Source organism: Podarcis raffonei, chromosome Z (assembly GCF_027172205.1).
Source record: "Podarcis raffonei isolate rPodRaf1 chromosome Z, rPodRaf1.pri, whole genome shotgun sequence".
Taxonomy (NCBI): Eukaryota; Metazoa; Chordata; class Lepidosauria; order Squamata; family Lacertidae; genus Podarcis; species Podarcis raffonei.
Genome location: NC_070621.1, coordinates 2,642,900 through 2,655,372, shown reverse-complemented (window position 1 = coordinate 2,655,372; position 12,473 = coordinate 2,642,900). Strand labels below are relative to the sequence as shown.

At 48.1% G+C, this 12,473-nt stretch overlaps 1 protein-coding gene across 1 annotated transcript in view; it reads right to left on the bottom strand.

The window, feature by feature from the left end:
- TTLL11 (tubulin tyrosine ligase like 11) overlaps positions 1 to 12,473 on the bottom strand; it is an 85,353-nt gene that overhangs the window by 38,801 nt on the left and 34,079 nt on the right. The window contains exon 3 of the mRNA XM_053373663.1: positions 8,376 to 8,509. Within this exon, the coding sequence (XP_053229638.1) occupies positions 8,376 to 8,509 (134 nt within the window). The remainder of the gene's footprint in view (positions 1 to 8,375; positions 8,510 to 12,473) is intronic.

The following is a 12,473-nucleotide window of genomic DNA, read 5'->3' as shown; positions in this document are numbered from 1 at the left end:
GCCTATCCCTTCTTTGTCCTAGGTAAAGGGACCCCTGACCATTAGGTTCAGTTGTGGCTGACTCTGGGGTTGCGGCGCTCATCTCGCTTTATTGGCCGAGGGAGCCGGCGTACAGCTTCCGGGTCATGTGGCCAGCATGGCTAAGCCGCTTCTGGCGAACCAGAGCAGTGCACGGAAACGCCGTTTACCTTCCCGCCGGAGTGGTACCTATTTATCTACTTGCACTTTGATGTCCTTTCGAACTGCTTGGTGGGCAGGAGCAGGGACCGAGCAACGGGAGCTCACCCCGTCGCGGGGATTCGAACCGCTGACCTTCTGATCGGCAAGTCCTAGGCTCTGTGGTTTAACCCACAGCGCCACCCACGTCTTTGTCCTAGATTGGCATAAATTATTTCATTCACTCATTTATTCAATACATACATACATACCCTGCCTTTCTCCACGGCAAGGATTCAAGGCAGCTTACAGATAGAAGAACAGCTCACAACATGGGGGTGGAGAATTTACCTACCCACCTACCCTCTCTCCCTGACTAAGTCCACAACTTACTCGGGGCTGACATTCCAGGGGTGTACCATATTGGCCCAAACATAAGCTGCACCCGGATATAAGCCGCACCTTTAAAACTGGAGGAGAAAAAAAGACAATACCCGAATATAAGCTGCTCCCTTAAAATTGGAGGGGGGGATTCTGAAAGGCACCCGCCCAACAAAGCACAATCACACAACAAGGAACACACTCACACACAAGGCTTCCCCAGCGAGGGTTGGGGGGCCAAATGAAAAGGGGGTCACAGCAAGCACCTCTCCCAAACAAGCACACTCTCACCACAGAAGCGCATGCGGTCGTCCACTGCCAAATACAGTAATCAGATGCTGCCCAGCTGTAAAGGAACAGCCTCACAGCTGACCAGAGGTTGCAGCGCGTAGGAGAAACCTTGCGTGGGCGGCAGCCGCTGCTCACCTCACAGCTGATAGGCTTCTGCGGCATGCCCAGAGCTCATGTGGTCCCGAGTTGCCGCAGATCAGTTGAATGGCTCCCTGCAACAGTGCGTCACCTCACAGCTGATCAAAAAGCCAATTTTTGTAAGGGCATGAATATAAGCTAAACTTTAACTTTTCATGGTCGGAATTTGGGGGAGAAGTGTGGCTTATATTCGGGCCAATATGGTAGATTTTGCAGAAGCCAAAATGATGTATTTTCAAAATACATAAGGCTCAATGGTGGAAGGGATTCCCAAAGTCTTTTTCCATGGATTCCTGACCCCTTTTCTTTTCTTTGAATTTTTTATTTATGATTTTCAAGTTTATACATTTCACTAATTTCACCATCATTTTAACATTTCAAAACTTGACTTCCCCCTCTTTCTGCGGTTCCTTAAATTTATTTTTAGTATCTTCTGAATATCCAAATTAACTTAATTTGTTCATTTATTCATCTACTTTAAATATATACTCTTATGAAACTACAGGTTATTACAATAATCCTGCCATGTTCTTATTTGCTTACAGTTTATTTGTAAACATCCAATAAACCATTTCCATTCTTTTATATAAAAAAAGTTTGTTATCTTGATTTCTTATTTTTCTGGTAAGTTTCGCCATTTCTGCATATTCCATAAGTTTTTGTACCCATTCTTCTTTTGCTAGGACTTTTGCTTCTTTAAATTTTGGGGAGAGTAGCATTCTTGCCGCTATAGTAGCATACATGAATAAGTTTCTATAGTAAAGTTACCAGACGTCCCCGTTTCCCAGGGACAGTCCCCAGATATACAAATCAGCCCCCTGGCAAAATCCATCTATTTAGTAGGAAGTTGAAAAGTATACCCGGATTCATTGAAAAAAGTCTGGTAACCTTATTCTATACAGTTTAGGTAGTTCTGTCCCTATAATTCCCAAAAGGGGGGGATTGATTCCTGACCCCTTTCTGACCCACTTTCATTTATTTATTTATTTTATTTATTTATATTATTGCCAAGTGCGTAAAGCTGAACATGCACAAGTTAAATGTGATAAAATAAATACAGTCATACCTCAGGTTAAATGTGCTTCAGGTTGAGCGTTTTCAGGTTACGCTCTGCGGCGACCCGGAAGTAACAGAGTGCGTTACTTCCGGGTTTCGCCGCTCGCGCATGCGCAGACGCTCAAAATGATGTCACGCGCATGAGTGGAAGCAGCAAAACGCGACCCGCGCACACGTGTCTTACATTCTACTCAGGATGCAAATAGGGCTCCGGAACGGATCCCATTTGCATCCAGAGGTACCACTGTAAACAAACAAACAAATAAGTAAATAAATTTATACTCTGCCCTCCCCGGCTAAAACTGGGCTCAGAGCGGCTAACATCAAATGTATAACACATTAACATAAAATCAGTCAATCAATTAAAACACATCCTAAAATCAGATCAGGATCTGAATACATAATGTGCATAAATTGCAGGCTTACTCTGTCTGTCTGTGTGTGTGTGTGTGTTGTATTAAAACCATATAGATAATTACAATAAAAATAGCATGGCACCAGCCTTTTGGGGCTTGTGCGGTGTTAAGGGGGGGTAGTACCTTTGGTGGGGAACATGTCATGTTCCTTCTGGGCAGTTTGTCCCCCTTCGGTCCCCACCCTGCTCTCAGCTCTCACCTGTGGCTCCTAGAAGCTGTGACAGCGGACACACCCCAGGAATGGCTTCAACTGGCCGGCTAATCCAGGTGAGAGTAGCCAAGGGGCAGATGGAGCTTGTCAACCTGGGAAGGTAGCCCATCTAGGAGACAGAAAACTCTGATCCTAAACCTCTGCTGCCTTGTGGGCTCAGGAGTAAAGCTTACACAAATCCAGAATACAGTCCCTAAATGGTTGGATGGCGCCTTGCACGCCTCCTTCCAGCAACTCCTGCAGCCAAGCTTGTGCCAAACATCTTGCTTTGCTTTCCTTTGGACCACATCAGCAAAGTCAAGGGGGTGGTCTTGTCGTATGGACAGCCCAGCCTGGACCTCCACACACACACTGCCCAGCCCTACTGCCCGGAGAGGTCACTTTGGTGCTGCTAACACAGAGGTTTGTCTTCACCGCCAGAGGGGCACTCGATTGTCTCTCAAGACAGACAGATGCCAACAAACAGCCCTTTCACTGAAAGCATTCAGCCTGTTAGAACAAGGAGGACAGCAAGTAGGGAGCCAGTCTGGTTTCTCTAGGGAGGGAGTTCCAAAGTCTGGGAGCAGCCACCACTGGGAAGGCCCCCTCCTTCGTTCCCATAAAGCATGCCTGTGACCTGTAGCTCCCAAACCTTTCTCAGGCCCCCACTCACTTGGTTCCATGAACTCGTCCCCAGGGCCTGCTGCCCTACTCTTTAGAAAGCATTATTCTGAATAGCAGTTTGCACGACCCACTAGGGAAGATAATAACACTATAAAATCCAAACAATCAATTGCACTTTTATTCAAAATCCAATTAAAACTATCTGGTTTGATTAAGCCAATGAAACTGATGAACTGGGTCCAGTGATACCAGCTTTGTTGCTTAGTCTTGCGTACCACCTTTAGAAACTTATTTCACTGTTCAGTAAATTCTGAATGCAACAGATGGGTTTTGATGAAGTGATACTGTTTTCCCAATGTCTGGTTTAAAGTCACTTAGCAGGAGTCTTAAATCGCCCTCTGCCACCCCCTTGCCTCTTAGCGCGCACACACACACACACACACGTACATGCAGGTAATCCTAGGAGGCAGTTAACTCCCACCTTGGGAACCAGTGAGTGTATATACTTCAGCCTCTCCCAGCCCGTCCCCACTTTATCCTCAAAACCACCGTGTGGGGTAGGTCATTGTGACGTTAACATATGAGAGTGCTGGAGGTGAAATAGTTAAACAGGTTACCCAATCAGAACCCAGGGGGGTGGAGTCAGAGGGACTATAAAAGCAGCTCTGAGTTCGTTGGGAGTTGAGTGGTTGGTTGGAGTGGGAGTGAATTGGGATAGAGTCTGTGGGCAGGTTGAGTTAGTGTAGTGAAATAAGCTGAGTCAGGAACAGTTAGGGTCTAGGAAGACAAGTAAATATCTGAGAGGTGGTTTAGTGAGTAAGAGCAGATAGCGGAAGTTATAGGTCTGGATAGGCACCCCATGATTGTAATTGACCGATACCGTTTATGTAACCACACGCTTGTTAAACTGCAATAAATACACAGAGGTTTCTGTTCCAATTTAACCCTGACTGGACTCAGTATTGTACCAGGTGGGGCCTGGGTAGTGACAGCAAGAAATCAAGTGGTGGCACAGGGATCAATAGACGGTGAAACGTCCAGGGACCCTGTGTGATTGCCACACTCATGCAGAGAGACAGTGACAGGCCCAAGGTGACCTTCAAGGCAGAGAGCATGGCTTTGAACCCAGGTGTCTCCCAAACCAAGTCAGATACTCTTATCCACTGCGTGGCACTGCAACTCATGGGATGCTGGCAACTGTAGGGAACAGCATTTGCTGCCGTTCTTAGAATACTGGGCGCCACTACACATTTCTGCAACGATATCCAGGGGTGTGGAACCTGAGGCTACTTCAGCAGTCACAGGGAACATTCCCCGAAAGCACATGAGAACCAGGTTGCGTCTAAGGTGTCACTGTGAGTATATAAAGCCCTTAACTTTGGACCAGTTCACCCACGGGACTGCCTTGCCCGCTTGACCGCTTCAACTGAGGGAATGGGCCCTGACACATAATGGCCACAGAACATCTGTAAAAACTTGATCATTTCGTGTGGCAGCACTGACACTTTCCCTGCCTGTATTCTTTTTGGTGCCTGCTGAAGGCGTTCTTATTTAGACAAGCGCAAACCACATTTTAGAAAGTTTGTATGAGTCTTAATCTGCTTGAATCTATTCTACTGCTGTCTAAACTTTCTGTATGTTTTAAATTATGGTTATAAATCTTTTTGTGATAATTGCACTGCTTTATCTTTTTTTGTAAGGGACACGGGTGGCACTGTGATCTAAGCCACTGAGCCTAGGACTTGCTGATCAGAAGGTCGGCGGTTCGAATCCCCGCGACGGGGTGAGCTCTTGTTGCTCGGTCCCTGCTCCTGCCCACCTAGCAGTTCGAAAGCACGTCCAAGTACAAGTAGATAAATAGGTACCGCTCCAGCGGGAAGGTAAACGGCGTTTCCGTGCACTGCTCTGGTTTCAGTGTTCCGCTGCACCAGAAGCGGCTTAGTCATGCTGGCCACACGACTTGGAAAAACTGTCTGCGGACAAACGTCGGCCTGTAAAGCGAGATGAGCGCCGCAACCCCAGAGTTGTCTGGAACTGGACTTAACTGTCAGGGGTCCTTTACCTGTACCTTTTAATCTTTTTTGTAAACCTCAAGTTTTTTCTACAATCGAGTGGTCTGTAAATTTTATGAAATAAATAAAATGAAGTAAGAAGAGCCTGCCAGATCAAGCCAAGGGCCCATCTAGTGCAGCCACCCACATGCCCACCACAGGAAACCCAGAAGCAGGACCCGAGGGCAAGAGCCCTCTCTCCCTTCCTGAGGTACCCAGCAATGGGCATTCAGAACCATGGCTGCCTCTTGCGGGCAAAGCATAGCCATTGTGGCTGGTAGCCATCAATAGCCGCCTCCTCCATGAATGTGCCCAGTCCTCTTTTAAAGCCACAGGTGCCTCTTGTGGGACCAAATGCCATAATAGTTTAACTCTCTCTGTGTGAAGGAGTTTCTTTCTTCTGCCCCAAATATCCCAACATTCAGCTTCATTGGCAGCCCGTGAGTTCTAGTGTTAGGAAAAACCTTTTTCAATTATTTTACTTTTAAAAGACAACTGAAGGCAGCCCTGTTTAGGGAAGTTTTTAATGTCTGACGCTGTATTGTTTTTAATATTCGGTTGGAAGCCGCCCAGAGTGGCTGGGGAAACCCAGCCAGATGGGCGGGGTATAAATAAATTATTATTACAGTCATACCTTGGGTTAAAGTTGCTTCAGGTTAAGCATTTTCGGGTTGCACTCCACGGCGACCCAGAAGTAACGGAACGCGTTACTTTCGGGTTTCGCCGCTCGCGCATGTGCAGACGTTCAAAATGACATCACGCGCATGCGCAGAAGTGGCGTATCTTGACCCGCACACGCGCAGACGCGTGTTGTGTTCACTTCAGGATGCGAACAGGGCTCCGGAAGGGATCCCATTCGCATACAGAAATACCACTGTAGTATTATTATTATTATTATTATTATTATTATTATTATTATTATTTCTGTCCACTTTGTCCACCCCATGCATGGAAGCTACTCTCATGTCGCCTGTCATTAACCGTTTCTACAAACTAAGAAGCCCCCAAAACTGCAAACTTTCTTCACAGGGGACCCCCCACCCCACCCCCTTCTCCCCATGATATTTGAGAAAGTGGGGCTAACTGGGGGGGGGGGACTCTTGGGAATCACCCAGAATCATTATTTTATTAAGGGGTGGGGTGGAAAGTGGGGTTGCACCATCAAACTACCAGCAAAGGGCCGTTCCCAGGATATCCCACCCCAGGAACCTTCCAGGCAGTTTCATTACACTGTCTCCGCATTAGTATATAAAGAAGGGGGGGAGAAGGAATGTGGCGTAAAATGTCATGTTTAGTAACAAAGAAGTACTTTCCCCTCAAACACAGACGGAGGACCATATGCAGCAGTGTTTTATCAGCCATCTGCCTATTTTTTTCCAGAGAGGCAAATCAAAGCCTCTACCAAGGCAGGTGTGAGGGGGGTGGGGAAGATATCGTAGAACAGGAGTCAGCAAACTTTTTCAGCAGGGGGCCGGTCCACTGTCCCTCAGACCTTGTGGGCGGCCGGACTATATTTTGGAGGGGGGGAAATGAACGAATTCCTACACCCCGCAAATAACCCAGAGATGCATTTTAAATAAAAGCACACATTCTACTTGTGTAAAAGCACACTGATTCCCAGACCGTCCGCGGACCGGATTTTTTTAATAATAATAATAATTATTATTATTATTATTATTATTATTATTATTTATACCCCGCCCTCCCTGGCCAGAGCTGGGCTCAAGGCTGCTAATGTCAGTAAAATTTAAAGGGGGGGGGGACAACAACAAAATAGATTAAAATGCAATTTAAAATACAGCCTCATTTTAAAAGTAGCCCATGGATCAAAACCGTAAGGGGGGCAGAAACATAAGGGTCAGACTGAGTCCAAACCAAAGGCCTGGTGGAACACCTCTGTCTTGCAGACCCTGCAGAAAGATGTCAAGTCCCACAGGGCCCTGGTCTCTTGTGACAGAGCGTTCCACCAGATTGGGGCCACAGCCAAAAAGGCCCTGGCTCTGGTTGAGGTCAGCCTAACCTCCCTGTGGCCCAGGATCTCCAAGGTGTTTTTGTTTGAAGACAGTAAGGTCCTCTGCGGGGCATACCAGGAGAGGCGGTCCCATAGGTACGAGGGTCCTAGGCTACATAGGGCTTTAAAGGTCAAAACCAGCACCTTAAACCTGACCCTGTACTCCACCAGGAGCCAGTGCAGCTGGTAAAGCACTGAATGAATGTGATCCCGCGGCAAGGACCCTGTAAGGAGCCTCGCCGTGGCATTCTGCACCTGCTGGAGCTTCTGCGTCAGCTTCAAGGGCAGCCCCGCATAGAGCGAGTTACAATAATCAAGCTTGGAGGTGTCAGTCGCATGGATCACTGCGGCCAGACCAGGGCGAGAGAGGTAAGAAGGTGATTTAGAAGGCAATTGGGCCAGATCTGGCCCACGAGGCCTTAGGTTGTGGAAGCAGTGGTGCTTAGTTGGGGGCTACACCAGTTGGAAAGGCGAGTAAAAGGTTCCCTCCACAATGCATTCTGGTTCAGGTGCACCTGGGCAAAGGGCCAGGGGAAGGTGGTGCCAGAGCCACCCTTTCCAAGTTGTAAGCCCAGAAAAAAGGGGTCACAGTCACACAATAAATTTAAAGCACCACTTCAATGCACATGGCTTCACCCTGGGGACTGTAGCTGACTAAGGGTGCTGGGAACTGTAGCCCTATGAGAAACAAACCATGGCTGCCAAAATTCTTTGGGGTGGGGGAGACAAAGAACGTACACACTGCTTGATCATAAAATAAAATCTCAGGCTGGCTGGCACAGAAAAAGATAAAACAAGAAAATTGTCGATAAAAATAATTAACAACAATGATTTAAAACACTTTAAAGAATTAAAATCAGTGATAAACTAAAAACAGTAACATCAGCATTCCAAATATCTAGGCAAGCTGGAAGAAAGGAAGCTTTTTGCAAGCGCCGAACAATGAAGTAGAACGAAGACACCTGCCTGGTATCAAAAGGCAGAGAGTTCCAAACTGGGCAGTGCCATGCTAAAATACCAACTTCTTTCAAATTTCAAAGACCTTAGCGAGGACAGCCCACCTCTGCGAGAAAAATGGGGAACTCCTCTGGCAGGATCCAGGAGCGTGGGTAGAAGTCATACTCCGCGGGGAACAGTTCCTGCATCATCCGCATGGCAAGGGTCAAGGGGATCTTCCGGACCGTTTCGGTCATGCCTGAGGAAGAAGGGCAGCTGTGAGCAAGGGTCTAGGACAAGGGTGCTCCTCCAAATGTGCTCCTTGCAGCCAGCTTGCCCAGTGGTCGGGCATGAGGGCCGTTACGGAGCACAAGCCTCTGGAGGGCCACAGACTTATTTATTCATTTCTCTCTGGTCGGGGACAGAGGGCGGCGCTTGGGGGGGAATTGTCATCGCACCACTCCTTGGTGTGTGGAGTACCTCAGGGTGCGATACTCTCCCCGATGCTTTTCAACATCTTTATGCGCCCCCTCGCCCAGCTTGTCCGGAGTTTTGGGCTGGGTTGCCATCAGTCTGCCGATGACACCCAACTCTATCTGTTGATGGACGGCCATCCTGACTCGGCCCCAGACACACTGACCAGATGTTTGGAAGCTGTGGCTGGATGGTTACGTGGGAGCCAGTTGAAGCTAAATCCTTCAAAGACAGAGGTCCTGTGGCTGGGACGGGACGATATGGGATTGGGGGGGCAACTCCCATCTCTTGCGGGGGCGCAATTAGTGCCAGCACCGTCCGTTAAGAGTTTGGGTGTAATCTTCGACACCTCCCTTTCCATGGAGGTGCAGATTGCAGCTATAACAAAGGCGGCATTTTTCCATCTCCGCCAAGCTAAGCAGTTGGCTCCTTACCTCTCTCATCCTGACCTAGCCACTGTGAACCACGCGACGGTCACCTCCAAGCTTGATTATTGTAACTCGCTCTACGTGGGGCTGCCCTTGAGACTGACCCAGAAACTCCAGCGGGTGCAGAATGCTGCAGCGAGACTCCTTACGGGGTCTTCGCTGCGAGATCACATTCACCCGGTGCTATACCAGCTGCACTGGCTCCCGGTGGAGTACAGGATCAGGTTTAAGGTGCTGGTTTTAACCTTTAAAGCCCTATACGGCCTAGGACCCTCGTACCTATGGGACCGCCTCTCCTGGTATGCCCCACAGAGAAACTTACGGTCTTCAAATAAAAACTTCTTGAAGGTCCCAGGCCACAGAGAAGTTAGGCTGGCCTCAACTAGAGCCAGGGCTTTTTCGGCTGTGGCCCCGATCCAGTGGAACGCTCTGTCACAAGAGACTAGGGCCCTGCGGGACTTGACATCTTTCCGCAGGGCCTGCAAGACAGAGCTGTTCCGCCAGGCCTTTGGCCAGGGCACAGCCTGACTTCCTCCCTCGGCAATCTTCGCGGAGCTCTGGCCCAATGGTTGCCATTGGCTTGATTTGAATTAATTTTATAATGAATGATTTTAGAGTGTTGTTTGTGCTGTACTTTTGTACTGCTTTATTGTTGTTAGCTGCCCTGAGCCCGGCTTTGGCTGGGGAGGGCGGGATATAAATAAAATTTATTATTATTATTATTATTATTCTAGTTAGCTTAGCCCCATTGTTTTAGGAAAGTGGTTTTGTTTTGTTTCTTGAGCACTTTCCTCCTCTTATCTGTACCTGTGATTTTAATTATTGTTCTCTTATTCTAGCTGCCTTGTGGCTGGACCTCTCCAGTCTGGCTGGGCCTCAGAAGCCTGGCTGCCTTTGCTGTGGTCAGTAGATGTTGCGTCATCAGTAGCTGTGATTCCTGCGTTGCAGGAAGATGGACTATCTAGATAGCCCTTGCGAGTCCCTTCCAACTTTGCAATTCCATGAATGTAATTCCTGCTCATGTCTTTGGCAACACACAAATCGCTGGCTGCTCCCTTGAATACCCACGATTGCATGAGAACCTATACAAGTTCATAAGCAAAACTGACTTATTTATTTCAGGGGTGGGGAATCTGCAGCTCTCCCAAGTAAGATTTGGTTCCCTCTCCCTGCAGCCAGCATGGCCAGTGGTCAGGCATGAGGGCCGTCGCGGCGCACAGGCCTCTGTTGGGCCACAGACTTATTTATTCTAGTTAGCTTGGCCCCGTTGTTTTAGGAAAGGGGTTTTGTTTTGTTTCTTGAGCACTTTGGACCTGCCACCTGCAGAATTTCTGCACCAGAGGGAAATGCCTTGCTCCCTCTTTTCACACCTTGCCCTGCCCAAGACGGCGCCACGGTTGTGAGAAGAGCCCGGCTGCACCAGAGTTTCTCCCAGGGGCCACGCTAGGGATCCCCCCCCCCCTGACAGGACATAGAGGAGGCAGCGGCCTTCGCCCTCTCCTGCTCCCCAGCAGCTGGCAATTGGTGGGATCAAGGCCTCTGAGCAGCCAGGCTCTCAGCAGCACCCGGCCCCACAAGTCACGGGACTCCAACTCCCATCATCCCCCACGGTTGGCAGCGCTGGCTGGGGATGATGGGACTTGGAGTCCAACAGGATCTGGAAGGCCCCCTGTTCCCTGTCTCTGCTTTATAGGGAAGCAGAACGGAGAAGGAAAGAGCAGAGGTGGAAGGCACCCCAAGGTCATCTAGCCCAACCCCAGCAATGCAGGAATCACGGCTAAGAAATCCCCTGACAGGTAGCCATCCAATTTCTGCTTACAATGACGGAGAGCCTTCTACCTTCAACCACCTCTTGCATTACTTATAATAATAACTTTTGATAGTTATTGATAATAATTATTTGAGAATATCAAAAGATAATAAATGGTGACCTCTGTTTTATTTTGCAAAGGCTTCAAAGCCCATGCACAGCTACAGTCGCACCTTGGTACTCAAATGTAATCTGTTCTGGAAGTCGGTTCGACTCCCAAAACGGTTCATAAACCAAGGTGCAGTGTCCAATTGGCTGCAAGAGCTTCCTGTACTGAAGAGGAAGCCGCGTCAGATCTTCGGCTTCCAAAAAATGTTTGAAAACCGACATTTATTTCCAGACGTTCGGGAGCCAAGGTGTACGAGTACCAAGGTATGGCTGTGCTAAGGCAGCTTTTGCTTACACAGCAGCCTCTGGGTGCTTTGGGGGGGGGGCAACACTCATCAATCTCATCAAACACATAATCCAGGAAGCCTGCAGAAACCTTGTTAGAAAAAGCTGCACTCAGGAGACATTATGCTGAATGCAGCGGAACCTCTCTCTCAGGAAGTGACTGTAAGAATGCACACACTTTCCATTGAGCTAAAGAGGCCTTACTTCTGAGTAGACATGCACAGCATTGCATGACAAAGGACGCCACAATGGAGCAAACGCCACACGGTTTTCCTGCTCAATTTTTCAGCTGTCATTCATGCCCTCCAATCTCTGATCATGTTGCTATTTAAAGGTATTGGTCACTTTTTTATTAAAAATAAAATAAAACTTGAAGCAACTTACAAAAGAAACAAGCACATACATTAAAACCAGCATATTAATGAAGAAAAATTGAAACGACAACCCTGTTTTTAAAAGGCAGGTTTAAAACATCCCACCCACCGAAGAAGGCCACAGATAATTAAAAGCCAATGGGTCTAGAGAAAATTAAACGTTTCTATCTGGCACCTAAAAATATATGTAGTGAAGGGTCCAGGTTAGCCTCCCTGGGGAGAGCGTTCCACAAGAAGGGAACCACCACTGACTGTTGCTGCCCTCCAGGCCTCCCACGGATCAGGTCCACAGAGAACAGCCTCAGAAGATTGTTGCAGAGCCTTGGTTGGTCATATGGGGAGAGGCAGTCCTTGAGATATTTGGGTCCTGAGCCACATAAGGCTTTGTGGGTCAAAACCAGCACTTTGACTTGGGCCCGGAAACTAATTGGCAGGCAGTGCGGTCAGGCCAGGAATAGGCGTTCTGTGCTCAGAATGTCTTACCCTGGTGAGAAACCTGGTCACCAAATTCTGCACCAGCTGCCAACCGTTTCCTAAGGAATCCCCAAGTGTATGTTAGAATACTTCCGTTACACCTTAAGGAACAGGCATGACTGTTGTGTGTCACATACCTGTTTACACTCCAACACAGCTTGCTGGGAACTTCCGTTTGTGTATAGCTTTTGCTTTGCTGTCTTGCTTTGGACATGAAGGAGAGAAGACATGTTTCCTTTTGTCCTGATGTATGCTGAATAAACTGCTTGC